Source organism: Palaemon carinicauda, chromosome 38, assembly GCF_036898095.1.
Source record: "Palaemon carinicauda isolate YSFRI2023 chromosome 38, ASM3689809v2, whole genome shotgun sequence".
In the NCBI taxonomy this organism is placed as follows: Eukaryota; Metazoa; Arthropoda; class Malacostraca; order Decapoda; family Palaemonidae; genus Palaemon; species Palaemon carinicauda.
The window spans coordinates 9,570,904-9,592,864 of NC_090762.1; the positions used below are offsets into that span (position 1 = coordinate 9,570,904).

The 21,961-nt window shown below is 34.4% G+C and overlaps 1 protein-coding gene across 1 annotated transcript in view; it reads left to right on the forward strand.

Moving 5' to 3' along the window:
- Positions 1-21,961, forward strand: part of LOC137630052 (MAM and LDL-receptor class A domain-containing protein 1-like) — a 217,898-nt gene that overhangs the window by 72,760 nt on the left and 123,177 nt on the right. Inside the window, exons 28-33 of the mRNA XM_068361542.1 lie at positions 2,637-2,798; positions 3,173-3,319; positions 7,843-7,961; positions 11,605-11,757; positions 13,819-13,974; positions 17,729-17,807. Of these exons, the coding sequence (XP_068217643.1) occupies positions 2,637-2,798; positions 3,173-3,319; positions 7,843-7,961; positions 11,605-11,757; positions 13,819-13,974; positions 17,729-17,807 (816 nt within the window). The remainder of the gene's footprint in view (positions 1-2,636; positions 2,799-3,172; positions 3,320-7,842; positions 7,962-11,604; positions 11,758-13,818; positions 13,975-17,728; positions 17,808-21,961) is intronic.

A 21,961-nucleotide genomic window follows, 5' to 3' on the forward strand; every position in this document is an offset into this window, starting at 1 on the left:
TCCTAACCCTATCTACTCGAGATACACCAGCCATACTCCTTAGACACTTCATCTCAAACACATTCAATTTCTGTCTCTCCATCACTTTCATTCCCCACGACTCCGATCCATACATCACAGTTGGTACAATCACTTTCTCATATAGAACTCTCTTTACATTCATGCCCAACCCTCTATTTTTTACTACTCCCTTAACTGCCCCCAACACTTTGCAACCTTCATTCACTCTCTGACGTACATCTGCTTCCACTCCACCATTTGCTGCAACAATAGACCCCAAGTACTTAAACTGATCCACCTCCTCAAGTAACTCTCCATTCAACATGACATTCAACCTTGCACCACCTTCCCTTCTCGTACATCTCATAACCTTACTCTTACCCACATTAACTCTCAACTTCCTTCTCTCACACACCCTTCCAAATTCTGTCACTAGTCGGTCAAGCTTCTCTTCTGTGTCTGCTACCAGTACAGTATCATCCGCAAACAACAACTGATTTACCTCCCATTCATGGTCATTCTCGCCTACTAGTTTTAATCCTCGTCCATGCACTCGAGCATTCACCTCTCTCACCACTCCATCAACATACAAGTTAAACAACCACGGCGACATCACACATCCCTGTCTCAGCCCCACTCTCACCGGAAACCAATCACTCACTTCATTTCCTATTCTAACACATGCTTTACTACCTTTGTATAAACTTTTCACTGCTTGCAACAACCTTCCACCAACTCCATATAACCTCATCACATTCCACATTGCTTCCCTATCAACTCTATCATATGCTTTCTCCAGATCCATAAACGCAACATACACCTCCTTACCTTTTGCTAAATATTTCTCGCATATCTGCCTAACTGCAAAAATCTGATTCATACAACCCCTACCTCTTCTAAAACCACCCTGTACTTCCAAGATTGCATTCTCTGTTTTATCCTTAATCCTATTAATCAATACTCTACCATACACTTTTCCAACTACACTCAACAAACTAATACCTCTTGAATTACAACACTCATGCACATCTCCCTTACCCTTATATAGTGGTACAATACATGCACAAACCCAATCTACTGGTACCATGGACAACACAAAACACATATTAAACAATCTCACCAACCATTCAAGTACAGTCACACCCCCTTCCTTCAACATCTCAGCTTTCACACCGTCCATACCAGATGCTTTTCCTACTCTCGTTTCATCTAGTGCTCTCCTCACTTCATCTATTGTTATCTCTCTCTCATTCTCATCTCCCATCACTGGCACCTCAACACCTGGAACAGCAATTATATCTGCCTCCCTATTATCCTCAACATTCAGCAAACTTTCAAAATATTCCGCCCACCTTTTCCTTGCCTCCTCTCCTTTTAACAACCTTCCATTTCCATCTTTCACTGTCTCTTCAATTCTTGCGCCAGCCTTCCTTACTCTCTTCACTTCTTTCCAAAACTTCTTCTTATTCTCTTCATATGACTGACCCAATCCCTGACCCCACCTCAGGTCAGCTGCCCTCTTTGCCTCACGTACCTTGCGCTTTACTTCCACCTTTTTCTCTCTATATTTTTCATACTTCTCTATACTATTACTCTGCAGCCATTCTTCAAAAGCCCTCTTTTTCTCTTCCACTTTCACCTTCACTCCTTCATTCCACCATTCACTGCCCTTCCTCATGCTGCCTCCAACAACCTTCTTGCCACATACATCACTTGCAATCCCAACAAAATTTTCTTTTACTAACTTCCACTCCTCCTCTAAATTACCAGTTTCTCTTACTCTCACCTCATCATATGCCATTTTCAACCTTTCCTGATATTTACTTTTTACCCCCGGTTTTATTAGCTCTTCAATCCTCACTACCTCCCTTTTACATCCACCTACTCTATTCCCCCACTCTTTTGCTACAACTAATTTTCCTTCCACCAAAAAATGATCAGACATACCGTTAGCCATACCCCTAAACACGTGCACGTCTTTCAATCTTCCAAACATTCTTTTAGTTACCAACACATAATCCATTAATGCCCTTTCTACTACTCTTCCATTTGCCACTCTTACCCATGTATACTTATTTTTATCTTTCTTTTTAAAGAAGCTAGCACTTATTACCATCTCTTGTTCAACACACATGTCTACCAGTCTCTCACCACTCTCATTTTCACCTGGTACGCCATACTTACCAATGACACCTTCTACCTCTCCAGCGCCCACTCTAGCATTTAAGTCACCCATAACAACTACATAATTCCTTCTACCCAGTCCTTCTACACACCTAGTTAAATCATTCCAGAACTCATTCCGCTCTTCTTCACTTTTCTCACTACCTGGCCCATACGCACTGACAAACGCCCAACATACAAATATATTTATGATTTCAGTATCATTACCTCTTTAATGATAAATTTATAATATATTCTCTGTTTATTCATTTAAAGGGTATGAGTAAATATATTTGATATTTCAAGGAGTTTATATAACTTGTTGAAGTAAAAGATTATTTGACTAGTCAATATATTCAAAGTTTTACATCATTTCTGGGTGGCTACTGGCTTTTATGATATAATTATTAACAGAATTTATTTTTGGTGTGACTCAGCACCCAGAGTAAAGATCGATTTGTTATTTTTTTCAGTGTCTTACATTGATACGTGGCTTGATGCTTCAGTCCCTATCCCAAAAGGCAAAAACAATGGTTTCCATGTCATGTGGGAAGTTTTACAGACTCAAAGAGTAGACCATGGTTTCATAGCTGTAGATGATGTATCAATTGATATGGAACCCTGCTCATCTATTGGTATGTTACGAGTTAATATTATACTGCTTTTCACTTATGAGATATGCCTAAAAGCTAATAGAATTTAGATATATATATTTTGTAATAAGGCTTGCTGTCTTGATAAGATAGCCAGCAAAGCTTTTCTCGATTATTTTTGCATAGTATACCATTTAATTTTACATACATACATATACCAAGGCACTTCCCCCAATTTTGGGGGGTAGCCGACATCAACAAATGAAACAAAACAAAAAGGGGACCTCTACTCTCTACGTTCCTCCCAGCCTGACAAGGGACTCAACCATTCATTAATTTGAACCTTGATTTTTTTTTATGTACAATAATAGGAACAGAATTGTAACACTTATTTCTCAATTTAATTTCAATTCTAGGTACTTGTGATTTTGAGAATTCAATGTGTGGATGGCTAAATGTCGAGGGAGAGAACCGAACAGATGACACAGAATTCATCCGGGGGTCTGGGAGTGATGGACTTGACCTAGGAGCTCCAGACACTGATCACAATCAAAATCCAGACGGTAAGAGGATGACAAATATGTTGTTTAAAAAACATGTATTTTTTATCGAAATATGCTGCGCAGAATCAATTTGTTAAGTTGCATCTAATGATACTGTATTGTGCACTGTGATGTATAATGAATTAAACTAATGTGTTCAAAAGAAATAGCAACAAAGAAATTGTTTCGTACATTATCAATGGGGACATTTTATGTTTATTGGAGTAATGTACCTATAGTATTTGGAGAGAATAGTTTCTATTTTTATATACATATACAGTATTATACTGTTTGACATTTAAGAAATTGCCAAGATTGTTTTGGATGTTATTGTTATTATTATTATTATTATTATTATTATTATTATTATTATTATTATTATTATTATTATTACTATTATTATTATTATTATTATTATTATTATTATTATTACTAGCTAAGCTACAACCCTAGTTGGAAAAACAAGATGCTATAAGCCCAATGGCTTCAACAGGGAAAAATAGCCCAGTGAGGAAAGGAAATAAGGAAATAAATAAACTATCTGAAAAATAATGAACAATTAAAATAGAATAATTTGAACATAGTAACAAATATCTGTTCTAATGAACAGATATTTCATAAATAAATTATAAAAATATTCATGTCAGCCTGTTCAGTATTAAAACATTTGCTGCAATTTTGAACTTTTGAAGTTCTATCCGTTCAACTACCCGATTAGGAAGATCATTCCACAACTTGGTCACAGCTTTATTTAATAAACTGTAAGTTCTTGTCCAACAAGTTAAGATGACAATCAGCAGCTGAAGACAAGACAGGAGAACAATGCTCGAAACAAGGTAGAATGAAAGAATTGAAACACTTTTTCAGTATTGATTGATCACCAAAAATCTTAAAATATTTACTCAGCCAATTTTTTGTGCAATTTAAGTAGACACAGACCTAATGTGTTTCTTAAAATTAAATTTGTTGTTGAGAATCACACCTAAAATTTTGAAAAGAGTCATACAGAGTTAAAGAAACGTTATCAATGCTGAGATCCGGATATTGAGAAGCCCTTTTCCTTGACCTACTTACAGTCATACTTGGAGTTTTGTTAGGATTCAACTTCATGCCCTATAATTTGCACCATGCACTAATTTTAACTAGATCTCTATTAAGGGATTCAGCAACCCCAGATCTACATTTAGGAGATGGAATTGATGCAAAGAGTGTAGCATCATCTGCATATGCAACAAACTTGTTTTGTAGGGCAAACCACATGTCATGTGTATAAAGTAGAAAAGTAATGGGCCAAGATTACTACCCTGAGGAATACTAGATATCACATTCCTATATTCACGATGGTGCCTATCAACAACAAATCTTTGCAATCTATTACTTAGAAATTCAATAACAATGCTAAGAAACGACCCACCAACCTAAGTGTCTGAGTTTGAATACAAGGGCCTCATAATTAACCCAGTCAAAGGCAACACTAAAATCAAGGCCAATCATACAAACTTCTTGATCACAATCAAGGGATTTGGGTACAGCATTAGAAATTGTAAGAAGGGGACACATGTTCCAAGGCCTTTATGAAAACCATATTGCAACTAAAGGGAACAGATGATTACCTTTAGCAAACTTATTAAGACCTTTTGCCAAAAAGACGTTCAAAAACTTTAGATAATATGGGAGTTATAGAAATTGGACGGTAATTAGTTGGACTTGAGCTACCACAAACACATTTACATAGTGGAGTGACATTACTAATTATCCAACAAGTGCTAAAAGCTCCTCTTCTTGCTAGCTTGCGCAAAATAACAGATATCTTTGGAGCTTAGAAATCTGCAGTTTTTATTAAAAATCAATGGAAAAATACCATTTTGGCCATACACCTCCATAAGCATCAAGGTCTATCAAGAGAGCTTTAATTTTGTGAGATCGTAAGGTTAATTTGTTAGTTTAGCGTCAGGAAAACAGGAATGAAGAAGATCAAGTTTCTCATTACTCTGCTTACTATCAAACACATCAGCCAAAAGGGTTGCCTTTTCATTTGGACAGTGGGTGACAGAGCTATTTGGTTTAAGTAGAGGAGGAACTGTTGCATCTACACTAAAGAGTGCAGACTTAAGGGTAGCCCACCACTTATGTTCCTGGGTTGTACCAGAAAGGGTTCCTTTTATGGATAAATTTTATTCCTTTTCAGTTGAAGCATAAACTCTCTGAGCAAAAGCTCTAAGCTAAGTATAGCTATCCCAAGTCAAATCTGATCTGTTACCCTTCCAAAGATGATAGGCCTCCTGCTTCTCCAAATAAACACATCTACAATCATCATTGAACCGTGTTTTGTCCTTTACTCGGTACCTTAGCACATGAGGAGGGTACACATATCAATTATGTTGACTAAATTTTCATTCAAAGGGACAACAGGATCAAGACTACTATACAACTGTGACCAATTCAAGCCCAAAAAGATCACTCAAAATGCCATTCCTGTCTGCTTGAGATTTCATATAAATCTTACATGAGTATGATACATCAGGGACAGGCTGCTCAGTCTTCACTACTAATTAAATCAAGGCATGATCAGATGTCCCAACTTGAGAACCAACCTTACTTGTTATAATGCCAGGGGAGTCGGTGTATACGAGGTCCAAGCAGTTACCCGACCTGTGGGTAGCTTCACTTATGATTTGCTCCCAGCCTGATTCAGAGGCAAAGTCTAAAGCTTTTAACCCATGATGATTAGTAGGAGAAAGAGAATTTAACCACTCCCTATGGTGACCATTGATATCATCAACAAAGACAAAAGAGGCCTTTCCATCATCTTCTTGTATCTTGGCCATAATGGTAAGAAGACAATCGAAGATAGAATCATCCAAATTTGGATTCCAGTAGATCGAACAAAAATAGAAGTTGTTATGCCTGCCACAAACTTTTATTACCTTAATCTTATGACATCTACATTCAAAGCAGGACTTAAGAGAAGCAGGATATATAGTCCTAATATACACTGCCATTACCCTGGCCCTAGGAATAGCATCCCATTTCAAAATTATTGGCTTCTTAAAACCAGTTATAAGGAGGTCAGAAGAGTGCCTCATATTAGAAACCAAATTTTCTGTGAACAAAAGAATATTATACTGTCTGGACACAACTGTAAGGTCATGAATATTTGCATGAAGACCACGAATATTGCAATACAGTAGATGACATTGATGAAATCTAGGACGTACTGGTCCTAGATTTCGCTCAATGTCTCGAGAGAGCATAAGAATCAATGGTAACTAAAAGGATACATCCCAGTTAAAAACTAAATTAACAAGAATGATAACTAAAACAATATGTACAGTAATATAGATAAAGTGATTGAGCAAACCCCTGGACTATAGAAAAAAAGTTGGAAAAACTGGTCAACATGGAGGAGCCGATACACCGTGCAAGGCTAAATACCCTCCAGGATAGCCACCTCAACTGAAGGGATGACAGTAAGGATGGTTTTGAGAAGAAAAAGAATCAGATAAGGAAAAGACAACATCTTGATAAACCACCAGGCATCCATGATCCTTCTATTAAGCCTGGCCAACACACCATTTCAAAAAACAAGAAAAAAAATTAAGATAGAATAGTGTGTCCGAGTGTACCCTCAAGTAAGAGAACTCTAACCTAAGACAGTGGAAGACCATGGTACAGAGGCTATGGCACTACCCAAGACTAGAGAACATTGGTTTGATTTTGAGTGTCCTCCTAGAAGAGCTGCTTACCATAGCTAAAGAGTCTCTTCTACCCTTACCAAGAGGAAAGTAGCCACTGAACAATTACAGTGTCGTAATTGAATAATTGAGCGAAGAAGAATTTTTGGTAATCTCAGTGTTGTCAGGTGTATGAGGAAAGACGAGAATGTGTAAAGAATAGGCTAGACTATTCGGTGTATGTGTAGGCAAAGAAAAAATGAGCCGTAACCAGAGAGAGGTATCCAATGTATTACTGTTTGGCCAGTCAAAGGATCTTGTAACTCTCTAGCGGTAATATATCAACGGGTGACTAGTGTCCTGGCCAACCTACTACAGTACCTACCTATGTTAAGAAAGATTATAGTGATAATCAAAAGCCGGACAGGGATTACCTGACCAACACTTAGATCCATCCGCCTTGAACCAGTTGTTATTATATATATATATATATATATATATATATATATATATATATGTATATATATATATATATATATATATATATATATATATATATATATATACATATATATATATATATATATATATACTGTATATATTTTTTTTTTTTTTGTTCACTGTTTTAACGATCCCTCCATTGTTTAACCGTCAGTAGGACTGGAGAGGGATACGGAGCAGTATCCGAAAGTCTCTCCTTGTATATTTTTACCATTTTACAATAATATATTTTAACATTACTGTGGCTTTTGATTATCAATATTATAGCCTCGTTACGGAGGTTCCTTAGTTCAATGATTATAGTACTATTGACAATAAAATAACTTTCTACTTTTTAAGGAAACATCTTAATACTTTTGAATATTTCAGGAATGGTTTTGTATCTAGACACATCTTTTGGTGCAGCTGGAGAAGCTTTACTTGAGAGCCAGTTATTCATTCCTGAGCAGCACAGTAATCTCTGCTTTCATTTCTGGTATTATATTGAGGTAAGAAAAAGATTTAAAACCAAAACTATACTAAGTCAGAATTGAAGCACTTGTAAAAAATTAATCATATCAATTAGATGTTTGGTCTGGTGTAAGAGAATAGCATGTAGATATATCTTATTACTGTACAGTATCTCTATTTTTTCAACGATACTTCTTGGAGTTTATGTACATTATATTTTTAATTGGAGAACTTTGACTAAAATAAGAGATAAAGTACTTGGCACGAAGTATGTAAAACTCATTGTTCTGATGGTAATGAATGAGAGAAAAAATATATCTTAACCTCAACTTTCATCAAACATTTGCATTGAGTTACATGTGCGTATCATTACTGAACATGCTACAATAATAGCATCTAATCATCAGTAATAACAAGTGTTGATTAAACCTATATTAAAATGAAATCATTATTCATGACAATTTCCATTTCCTTATACTTGAGGAGCAATTAACTTGTTAGATAAATAAGTATTAATGAAAAATGTGTTTATTGGCAGAAATATTTTATTTCTACGAACCTCCCCTGGTGTTCGTATTGCATCTCTCAAAGCTTGGCTGATATTGATGTTTACCAATAAGAAATAAAACTCTTGTTTTCTTTCCTTTCAATATGCTAAGGCCTGTAATCTAGTATTGAGACAATCTAGCAGTTAATGGCAATGGCTCTATTATAGTATTTAGACAATCTAGTGGGGGTACTTTGTACCTGCTTTTGTGTTTCGGTCTTCTTGTCATTTCAGTTGAATAAAGTCTGCTCTTGGCTTATCTTATCAGATTAAGTAGTGCTAAAGAGTCTTCTGAACTCTGCAATGCAGTCCGCTCTTTTTAGACTACTAGGTTCCGAGGTAAAGACTAAGTTGATACCCTTGGTCCTAATGTCCCTCCTCTCACTTAAGTTAGCGTTCATGAACAGCCAAGGGTTTCATATTTTAATGTCATAGCAGATTTTATGTAATTCTTAAAGTTTGGCTGGTAGGAGAATGCTTGCATCATGTTTCAAATAACTATTGCATAACTTTTTAGTCAAATCCCTTCACTCACTGGAGTAGGAGCTTATTTTCAACTTACTTTTTATCTATGTTATTGGCATGGAATATCATATAATTCATGTAGAACAGGAAAGATAATTTCAAGGCTTCAAAGAAAGGAACTGTTGAATCCCATTTCGAATGGCAGAGAGCTGGACTTTTGTTGGCTCAACCTCTAGCAGATCTTGATACTGTGTCAATGAAGTTGTAGGCTCTCATGAGTAAACCAAGTTTAGTTATATTATTGAAGTGAAATATTGTTTAATAACAGAAGATAATTTTATATAACTTTTAAAGCTTCAGATGAGCAGTTGAATCATGTTTCATATTGTAGTGAGGTATTCTTACGTAGGCTCGGCCAATAGCACATCTCCAGTTACTGTATTCTTAGTGGCATTAAACTAGATGCTAGTACCTGTAAGAAGTAAACAAAAGGGTTTCTATCGGTCCGGGAAGAAGAAATGAGTCTGATACGCAGAAAGACATCGACTCGAAGGAGGTATCTGATCATTATAGAAATTTATATCTTAAGGGTATCCAAAAAAGATACTTGAGGTGAATTTGGGTACAATATTTATTCTGTGTCCTTTCTTGATGGTTTGCTAAGATGGTTTATTCTCCACAGTTTTACCTACTTCTATTGTCAGAGTTGATTTTATCAGTTGTGCAAAATTTTCTCATTATCTTCCAGTTTAGTGTTGAAAGTAGTTTTTTTTTTATCATTGGACATCTTAGATGAAATATCTGGTGAAACATTTTAATTTTATTGTGTGCTCTCACTCGGTTTATAATAATTTTTATAAGTTGGTAGTATAGGAAACTTATTATCTTCAATAAATTTCACAAATTTTTCAGAATTAGTGATAGTAAATATTTTCTGCAAAGAAGAGATAATTCTGTTACCCTTTGGCTGATATATTCTTTTCCCTTCCTATACATTATTTGGTTTTCCATTTACTTTCCAGTCCAATTTTTCATAATTCTTTGTGTTCACATATCTTAAGCATTTCAATCTCTGATCTAAAAACTTCAAATGATTTATTCATTTGATGAGAAGGTTTGGAGAACAATTGAACAAAAAATTAATACAGTAATTATGGAATTCGCATATTCGTATATTGTCATGTTCAACATATGGCAAGTTATAAAAGTCCAGGATTGGTCTTGCAAGCCTTATCAATGCCCAAGGAAGGTGGAGACAGTGGCACAGAGCCTGGGAACTCATTATACCAAAATTTTCATCTACGGAGGAACCTTATATGTCATCATCTGCCATGATTGACTGCTATTAGTTAATTAGTTATAGAATTAGCAGAATGAAGACCTTTGGGAAGGTCAAGTAATTCATATGAAAATAGTAATTTGAAGACCTAGTCATGATAGAAGTGTAGGCAAAATAGATGATAAAGAGAACTCATTTCAAGTGTAACCTCATAAATAGAAAAAAGAGCATAAAGTTTATGATGAGTGTGATTTGCCTTGTACAACATATTTGCTTTCATTTTAAAATACCTTTTTCTTACTTTCCTTAAATGTTTTTTTCTAGTCCTCTATTGAATTGATTTTATAAATTCCTAGGGTTTTCAATGTTTATCACTTATACAAGGAAATTTTACATATAACTGTCTGTATGAGTTACTTTGTACCTGGAACCCATTCATGATTACACCATATTAGATTTTTCTCCATAGTTGACCCATTGTGTTCAAGTATATTATTATCAAATATCAGCTACAGTACTGAGTAGTATTTAGTATTGCATTTTTTCCTATCTAGATGCTTGAGTTATCGCATTAAATTTTTTAGTTTACGGTGAGTTACCATTAAACTAGTATTAAGTAAAGGTGATTTTCTTGTGATTCAGGTACCATTACTGTATATTTAGACTAGGAGTTTTGATTTCCTATATCTTTCTGTCACTTTACCTCATCCATATAAGTGTGGAAGTCAGCAATGTGAACATCAGGGGAGGTTCATAGAAATAAGTGGAATTTTGAAAATAGGATTATTCTATCCTGAACCTGATGGTCATAAACATGACTCCCCCACTGACTAGTGACATCAACAAGAGTCTTTGTAACTAGTTTTAATTTCAAGACTGAAAGACAAAGGAGATAAGGCATGCTCACTAGTAAGTGCTGTATTTCAATACACTGCCATACAATCTCATTACTAAACTTGAGAGGCAGTGCTATTATTATGAATTCTTTTTTTCAGTTGTAGGATAAATTTGACATTCAACCAGCTTTGGGAGAGGAGCAACATGATCATCATGTGAATAAAGAAATAATATATTTTTTTAGAAATCCTTTCATAGAGTAAGAATTTAATTAGGTTTAGGTAAATGTCATCTTGTAAATTATTCTTTAAAACCGAGTTTTTATTTATTTGTATTTACTGTACTGTATATATATATATATATATATATATATATATATATATATATATATATATATAATATTTTTTTTTTTTATTGCAAACAATTCTTTGAAAAAAATTAAGAGCACAAAAGGCCACAGACCTGTTACCTTTGTTAATTTTTCCTTTGCTGCTTAATTTTTCAGTTCAACAGATACCTGCTATTTGTATACGCGATTTCTTTTTTCTTTTAGGGAAGTGAGAAAGACTCTTTAAGAATAGAAATCCAATCTCAAGACTTGACCATTCATGAAATCTGGAAACAAACTGGACAGGATTCAGAAGAGTGGCATGAAGGCCAGGTCCATGTTGATGCAAAAGAACTGTTCATTGACATTCCCTTCCAGGTGAGTTGCTTGGAAGTAAACGTATACAAAAAATATATGATACAATTTGCGAGTTGCTTTATCTTTAGATGTATTTATATTATAAATTTTAATCTGGATTATGATAAAGAGAAGAAATAGATACAAATTTTGCTTAGAAGATCCAGAAGGTTTGAGATACTTTGCAAATACTTGAAACCCATATACAGCATTTTACTCTAACCCTTATACAGTACATACTGTTTTGCAATTCTTTAAGACAGAATTTGGTATCTACATGAATGAAAAAATGATGAAACATGTAAAATAATATATCAATGGAAAGGAAATTTATTCACCTACAGTATATGATACAGAATAATGCAGTGCTATTCTTTAATGATTTCATGCCGAGATGAATTAAGCTAAATGTTCAGAAAAAGTTCTTGGAGTTTGAGCGTCATATCAAATGCTAGCCAGCTTTTGGATTCTGCTATTCATCAGCAGGATTGTGCAAATACATATATTGCAGTGCTGCTCTTCGTTAAATAAGCTCAGAGTGATGTCAAAAGCCTGTTGCCAAACATACTGGTACCATATCCTTAAAAGGTAGCCATTCAATAATTTAAAAAGTTATGAAATACAAAACTTTATGATAGGTAGGTAGAAATTTGTATACAGTAATATTGACAGTTTGATTTACTGAACTTACAAAAACCACACTCATTAGTAAAGAGAAGGATAGTAACAGGCCCAAAAGAATAAAAACTGAGCACCAATCAAGGGGTTGATTTCTTCACCCCTACAGGAAAAGAAAATAATTTTCCAATTTGAGTGATCTGCGACTGCTGTAATCAGAGGACTGCTTACTACTACTGCAGTTACCTAACTAACATTATGTATAAAATTAAAACTAAACAAGAAAGGGATCTAGATTAAAAATATGAAAAGAGAAAATTAAGCATTAGATTTGCATGTTTACACTAGACAGCCATTAAAAACTATTTGGTGGCAGGCAACCGTGGCAGTAAATTACAGTATTACATTGAAAATAATTGCATCTAATATCAAGAAAGGACTTAATATTTTACACACTTCAATAATCTTGGCACTAAGGAAATTTAGAATAACAAAATATACTTTGATGGTAAATTCTTACCCCTCTGATTAAAGTGAAAACCACAAGAGATTGTCAAAACCTCTACTCATTGTTGTGACGAATACATTTTGAGAACCAGAGGTGGGTGGATCTGTGTGTATATATAGTTGAGGAGATTTACCTATTTTATCTTATTACAAAAGTGACTCCTAATGAAAGACTGGCAATTATGAGTTAAGTCAATTAAGCAACATTTCTTAAGGACTTATTACATATTTATTTTTTATTTTTTACTTGTCGTTTTCAAATAATTACTTGATATTCTTTTTTTGCTGATTTTTATATTTCCATACAATTTTTTATTTACTTTAGGAGTGCGAGGTAATGTTTGAATTGGTATTATATACTGGTAGAATAATTTTCCTTTATTGCTGTCAGGTCAATTTTGCATTAGTATAGGGTCCATTATTTGGTGAATTTCCATTTGTTCTGTAGAATTATATGAAATGAGCTATGTGAAAGTCAAGTGTAAAGTAAATTAAGTTTCAATAATATACTAATTTCATTTTAGAATAAGAGTTCTTAATGCCATTATAATTTTGAAGAATACTTCCATTAAAGCTTTGTACAGTCTTGACATAAGTCAACAATAAGAACGGTTAATGAAAGGACTGTAAGACTAAATCATTATTTAAGGTGACTAAAAGACTGAGTCCATAGCAACTGAGTGATGACTGATGAGTTTTGCCAGTATTATACATATATTTCTTCAGTGTTTTAATAAGCTAGGGCCTATTTGCCTTTGTGAACTAACACTAGTTCATCGACGTATGAATTGCTTTTATTGCGTCATTATTTCAAATATGTAATATTAAAGTGTCATGACAATTTAGCCTTTTTTTCATATGAATGTGCTCTAATATATTCATATACAAATCACAATAAAAAAAAGAACTGAAAGTTGGAGAACTAATTAATTAGCCAGTAATCTATGATCATTTCAGATTTTTATTGGGGGTGCCAAAGGTCCAGATTACAGTAGAATTGCCGTAGATGACTTCAACTTTACCAAGTATGAGTCTAAGGACTGCCCTACCATACCTGGGCCTTTGCCTGCAACATCTACAGTGCCATCTGAAACTACCACCTCATCAGTTGAGGTAGGGCTTTATAGCTGTAGTACATTTTACACATTTCTATGAACCTCCATTCATGTTCCAATTACTTTTCTCTCGAAGTTTGGCTTATATAGGTGTTTACACTGTAATAAGAAATTTCACAATTTCTTTCAATAGGCTTAGGCCTCAAGTACAGTCTTTAGACAACCTAGTGATTAATTATAGTAACCATGGATTCAGTATACCATACTTGCTTTGGCTTTCAGCCTTCTCTTTGACTTGTGTTTGATTAGTTGAGTCGGATGTAGAACGGCACCTCGTAGTAACGGGGGATGTTGAGGAAGGAGAAGACTAATTGGTAAGGGACCTCTGATAGTAGTTTTAACACGCCCCAGTTACTATACCGACACCCTATAAGGGTGAGTGAGCTGGGTATATTCCTGGCATTCCATGCAACTTTTTCTCTGGTATATTTAGCAGTATTTATACCTTTGAAATGATGCTTTAAGGAGCATTTCACTGGGCGACACAGGTCCCTCGCCCAGAAATAGATTTTTCCTTCGTCAAAATCCCTTTTTTAAACTCGCCTGATATCAGTATACTTCTGAACATGCCCACCCTCCTCCCCACTGACTATTGATGATAAGAGAATATGAGATTTGTTTCGACTTTAGGATTGAAAGATGAAAGTAGCATCTCATACTAATGCTGTGGTTACTGCCATTAAAGGTTTAAAGGCTATTCATGAATGTCAGAGGCAAGGGATAGTAACATTGTCCTATCAAGCAGGACAATGCCTTAGGGACTGATCATACTATCATCATCATCATCATCATCATCATTATTATTATTATTTTATTATTATTATTTTATTATTATTATTATTATTATTATTATTATTATTATGAGCTAAGCTACAACCTAGTTGGAAAAGCAAGATAATATAAGCCCAAGGGCTCCAACAGGAAAAAATAGCCTAGTGAGGAAGGGAAATAAGGAAATGAATTAATGATTTGACACATAATTAACAACTAATAAAATATTTTAAAAAGAGTATTAACATCAAAACAGATGTTTCATATATAAACTATAAAAAGACTTATGTCAGCCAGTTCAACATAAAAACATTTTCTGCAAGTTTGAACTTTTGAAGTTCTACCGATTCAACTACCCGCTTTGGAAGATCATTCCACAACTTGGTCACATCTGGAATAAAACTTCTAGAATACTGTGTAGTATTGAGCCGCATGATGGAGAAGGCCTGACTATTAGAATTAACTGCATGCATATTATTACAAACAGGGTGGAACTGTCTGGGAAGATCTGAATGTAAAGGATGATCAGAATTATGAAAAATCTTATGCAACATGTATTATGAACTAGTTTAACGACAGTTCCAAAGATTAATGTCTAGATCAGGAATAAGAAATTTAATAGACGGTAAGTTCCTATCCAACAAATTAAGATGAGAATCAGCAGCAGAAGACCAGCCAGGAGAACAATACTCAAAACAAGGTAGAATGAAAGAATTAAAATACTTCAGAATAAATTGATCACCAAAAATCTTAAACGACTTTCTTAATAAGCCAATTTTTTGTTCAATTGAAGAAGACACAGACCTAATGTGTTTCTCAAAAGCAAATTTGCTGTCGAGAATCACCCCTAAAATTTTAAAAGAGTCATACATATTTAAAGAAACATTATCAACGCTGAGGTCTGGATGTTGAGGAGCCAGTGTCCTTGATCAGCTTACAATCATACTTGAGTTTTGTTAGGATTCAACTTCATGGCCCATAATTTGCACCATGCACTAATTTTAGCTAGATCTCTATTAAGGGATTCAGCAACCTCAGATCTACATTCAGGAGATGGACTTGATGCAAAGAGTGTAGCATCATCTGCATATGCAATGAGCTTGTTTTCTAGGGCAAACCACATGTTATGTGTATGTAGTATGAAAAGTTATCAGCCAAGAACATTACCCTGAGGAACAGCAGATATCACATTCCTATACTCACTATGGTGTCCATCAACAACAACTCTTTGCAATCTATTGATTAAAAATTCAATATAATGATACTAAGAAACAACCCACCAACTCCCAACTGTCTGAGTTTGAAAACAAGGGCCTCATGATTAACACAGTCAAAGGCAGCACTAAAATCAAGGCCAATCATACAAACTTCCTGACCACAATCAGTGGATTTCCGTACAGCATTGGAGATTCTAAGAAGGGCATCGTATGCTCCAAGGCCTTACAAAAACCAAATGGCAAACTAGGGAACAGATGATTACCTTCAACAAACTTATTAAGATATTTTTGCCAAATTACATTAAAAAACATCAGAAAATATGGGAGTTATTGAAATTGTGTGGTAACTAGTTGGATTTGAGCTACCACAAACACATTTACATAGTGGAGTAACATTACCCATTCTCCAACATGTGCTAAAAGCTCCTCATCTTGCTAACTTGAGCAAAATAACAGGTAACTTTGGAGCTAAGAAATCTGCAGTCTTTATAAAAAAAAGGAAAAATACCATTTAAGTTTATACCTCCATAAGCATCAAGGTCCGTCAAGATAGCTTTAATTTCGTGAGATCGAAAAGCTAAACTAATTAGTTTAGCCTCAGGAAAACAAGAATGAAGAAGATCCAGTTTCTCATTACTCTTTTTACTGTCAAACACATCAGCACACAAGCTCTCTCTCCACCCAAGCTTGGAAGACGAGGCAATGGCTGCTGATGACTGCAGATAGACCTATGGAATCCCCCAAACCCTCCATCCTTAGCTCACAAGGATTATGAGGTTGCAGCAACCAAAGGAACTAACGAGTTTGAACGGACTCGAACCCATTCTGGCAATCATCAGTCAGGGAGGCTACCACAACCCTTAGCCACTATCTTGTTGAAAGGAAAGTAAGCAAAAGTAGGAATTTTTTTTTTTTTTTTTTTTTTTTTTTTTTTGCTGTAAAAGTTGACTTAAGCCAATCTTAGAAAGAGAAGTAATTTGAACATTATGTGAGTATAGAAATAATGAATTTTATTATTAGATTTTATTTTTAAGAATTCTGTTTTTTAATCATATTGTTTCCATTTTTGTGTGAAAATATTTGCATTTCTTTAATAATATTTAGTTGTGTGTGTATGATTATGATACTACAATAATTCACACTATGTCATTTTTATATACAGTATTCATTACATGTTAAGTCTTCATTTCAGCCATTAATGTACAGTATTTATATTTCAGTTTAGTTCTTTGCTTTCCAGTATCAACCTTTGATTATATCCTTGCCTTTTATTCCTGGGTTTTATTCACAATTCTTCTAGTTGTTACATAAATCACTTATTTTTATTATATATAATATATTAGATATGGTTGTTTATAATTTTGATAATTCTATTTTAATTTTATTGCATACTTTTTGTAATGAATTGTAAACAAAGATGAAATAGAGAAACACCTTAAACATAAATTATGTTTTCTTTGTAATAATCAGTAAGGGATTGGCTATTACAATGTGAACCAGTCAACAACACATATGGACTATCTTTGTCAAGTTAATGGGCAAATTTATGAGCTCTTTTTGATGTGATGAGCTTAATTATCCTTTATGATAGATGAAATAATATTGAAATATTCAGTAATGAAGCTTATTTCTAAAGTAGCAATCATCATAGAGATATTATATAATATTTGAATATATAAATATTTAACTGAGAAGATTTTTTCTCAAAGACTTTGGCAAGTGCTCCAGTATTTGGTAATTTTATTAGTAATTTATCTTTTCTAGGGCATTACCTGTGATTTCACCAAAGGCCAGTGTGGATGGAAAAACAAGGATTCCGAAAAATTGAACTGGAGATATGATGGTTAGTAGACTTTAATTTTGTGAATAAGTATAATTCAACAAATATTTTGATGATTCTTTTAGCCCTTCTGAGTAAAGCTTTCTGAAAAATTTGTAATTAAAACAAAACACATCTGACCAACGCAAGTCCTGAGGAGGAATGAGGATAGGGGATGGGGAGATGCAGGGGTAGAGAGGGTTAGTTGTAGTAGGAGGCACAGACGGGTGTAGGACCTCGTTGTTCCAGGGGATGTTGATGAAGGAGAGGTCTAATTGGAGAGGGACCTATGGTCGTGGTTCTATCACGCCCCAGTTTTCTATACCGACACTCAAAAGAGTGAGCGAGCTAGGTTTATTTCTGGCATTCCATGCATCTCTTTTTCTGTGGTATATTCAGCAGTAATTATGCCTTAGAAATGGTGCTAGAGGAGCATTTCACGGAGCGACACAGGTCGAGCCCAGAAATAGATTTTTCTTTCGTCAAAATCCCATTTTAAGTGCAATATGATGGAAGATCTGTAACTCTCAAAAGTCATTATTGTCCAAATACTGTACTGTATGTACCTTAGGAGAATTGACTGAATTCAAGCCAAAATGTTTTGGGATGTAGTTCGTTTTAGACATTATAGTTGAACCTTACAGTAATGGACTGAAGTGGGGGAGGCATGCTCGTTATTGCCAATTGTTATGTTGAAAATAGGTGTCCAAACACGTGAAATCAAGCAAACTCATACCAAATTGTATGCAGGTCTTAAAATATATGCCCAACACCTGAGATATCATGAAAACCAGCAGCCAAAATTAACATGTTTTAGTTTTCCACCCTTTTAATGACATGAATAAGGAATGTGAATTAAATGAAGATGATGAAAAAAATATTATTGCAAGCATGGACCAAATAAGAAAAATATTGAATACAGTGGCAGAAAACATTAGTGGAAAATCTCAGAACTACTGTTATGTCTCCAGAAACAGTTAAGATAAAACAAAATCATGTGAAATAGTATAGAAGACTACTATAGTATGTCCATAAATGAATGTGTAGATGAATCTAAATGCCATATATTTCTGTGCATAAGACACCCTTTAGATAAAACAAAGTAAAATATTTAGACAAATTTTAATAACTTAATTTGATATCTGTGGTATAAGATGATTGCTATAAATTACAAATACATCTGTGAATGGTTTAGGTTATGTTATGAAAGAGATGATATTACAAGTGTTTTACTTACAAAATCCCTAGAAATTCTAAATAATTGAAATAAGGGTAATTCTATGTTATGCTTTTCTTACATAAAATACCCAAAATGGAAACCATTGTTTTGTTTAAGTTTCATGGCCAGTCTTAACAAACAAATACATTAATTCTATATCATGGATAATGTTACCCAAATAAAATCAACTTCAATATTAGGTCTTTAAAAGTAGCATGATACTCAAGTATACAGGATACAGTACTGTATTTCTTACGGTGACCTTTACAATGCCACACGGACACAACTCAAAATATCTGTATTTAGTGCATTGTTTCTGAAATCTGTCATAGATGAGGTTCTTGTATTAAATTTGAAAAGAACTTTGCAGCAGGGTTTGCTGTATTGTTGATATTGTTTTCATTCTCATGAAAAATTATGAAAAAATTGCTCTGCACTGTCGCGTATCTCGACTTATACTGCAGTGTTTGTCTTGATTGGTAATAATGTATATACTATTTCTGTGAACCTTCCCGGATGTTAATCTTGCATCTCATCCAGAAGCTTTGTTTATCAACAGATACATCCCCTAAAATAAATCCCTTTTTTTTTCCTTTTACAATAGATAGTTGCCCTAGTACTTCATTTTAGACAGTTGCCCTAGTACTTCATTTCTTACCATCAATCACTTTAGTGTCCCATTACTTTACCGAAGGCATATGGTCTTTTTGAAAGAAAAAAGATGGGATTTTTTGTATTTATGTTAAATTGTCGATAAATCGACCTTCTGGAGAAGAGCCAATGTGGACATCATGCGAGTATAGAAGTAACAAATTCTATTATAAAGATTCTTTTCATTTCATTATTTAGACACTAGTTGCTTTGCCTTTTGTCATTTACTTTTATTTGCCTATTTGTTTTTTCCCTACTTCTCTGTTTAACTTTTGTAAGTTTACCTTGTTCCAGTTTTCCCCTCTTGTAAAAATCCTATGAGTATTGAAATTTGACTGTTTTATTATTATTATTATTATTGTTGTTGTTGTTGTTGTTGTTGTTGTTGTTGTTGTTGTTAATATTAGCACCAGCCTAGTGATGAAAGGAAATAAGGAAAGAAACTACAGAAGAAGTTTAAGAAATATAACAACATTAACATAAATCTTTCGTATATAAGCTATAAAAACTTCAAAATCACAAGAGAAATATGATAGAATAGTGTGGCTGAGTGTACCCTCAAGCAAGAGAACTCTACCCCTTGACAGTGGAACACCATGGTATAGAGGCTATGGCACTACCCAAGACTAGACAAGAATGGTGTGATTTTGGAGTGTCCTTCTCCTAGAAGAGTTGCTTCCCATAGCTGAAGAGTCTCTTCTACCCTTACCAAGAGGAAAGTAGCCACTGAAAAACTACAATGCAGTAGTTAACCCCTTGAGAGAAGAAGAATTGTTTCTTCAACTATTCCATGTGCACTGTCCTGTAATAATACTGATGATGATAATGATCCTGTAGGTAGTAGGTTGGCCAGGGCACCAACCACCCAGTGAGATACTACTGCTAGAGAGTTATTGGATCCTTTGACTGTCCAGACAGTACTACGTTGGATCCCTCTCCCTGGCTACGGCTCATTTTTCCTTTGCCTACACATACACCGAATAGTCTGGCCTATTCTTTCCACATTCTCATCTGTCCTCATACACCTGACAGCACTGAGAGTACCAAATGATTTTTCTTTACCCAATGAGTTAACTACTGCACTGTAATTGTTCAGTGGCTACTTTCCTCTTGGTAAGAATCTTAAGCTATGGTAAGCAGCTCCTCTAGGAGAACACTCCAAAATTAAACCATTGTTTTCTAGGCTTGGGCAGTGCCATAGTCTCTATATCTTGGTCTTTCACTGCCTTGGGATAGAGTTTTCTTGCATGAGGGTACACTCAGGCTTATTATACTATCTTATTTCTCTTCCTCTTTTTTTTTCAAGTTCTTTATAGTTTATATCTGAAAGATGTAATTTAATGTTGTTACTGATCATAAAATATTTTACTGTCAAAAATGGTATCATATTGAAAACGAATGTTCTGGATTAATAGAAAATTTATCACAAGCTGGCAGAAGACTATTATGTAATGAACATATTTATTACATATGTAGAGATTGCACTGATAAGTTCAATGAGGATGTAGCAAACATACAAAGAAAAGTATTGGATGAAGAAGTCGTAATGTCCCATCCTTTGGTTCAGGTCTTGATGAATAAAATAGAAGAAATGAAGGATAGCATGACAGAAATGAGAAATAAATTGCAAGAAACAAGAGATGAGATGCATGAATTAAGAAATGAAATGAAAGAATTAAAAAATGAAAAGAAAAGGAATGAAGATGACATAGATAGGAAGCATCTAACTGGCACATATGCTGAAAGGCTGAAATCAAAGAAAACATTGATTGTAAAATCAACTGATGAGGTGTCAGCAGTTAATAATAAAAAAACAATTATGACCAAATTAAAAGCCCAAGTTGAAAGTACTGCTGAAACAAAAGATGGCCACCTGATCATAAAATTTGCAGATAAACAGAACCTGGAGCAGGCAAAATCAGAATTGGAACAAGGTAATGTAAACAAGATCACTGTTACTGAAAAAGGAAAACTTAAACCGAAGATAAAACTTACTAATGTACCAGAAGATGATGATGATATTATTCAAAGTCTGAAGCTTAAGAACCAGTGGCTAAATAGACACATTGTAGAAAACGATGATCTGACTATCATAATGCAAGAAAATTCAAGAATGGATAAACATAAACACTATATTATAAAATGTACACCTAAGATACGTAAAGCAATCTATGAAAATGGAGATAAACTTAGTACCACATATAGAATATGTAATGTTTACGATCATTACATGCCCTACCAGTGTTACAAATGCCAGGAATTTGGGCATAGTGCAGTAAATTGCAAGAATAAACAGTCGTGCCCCAAG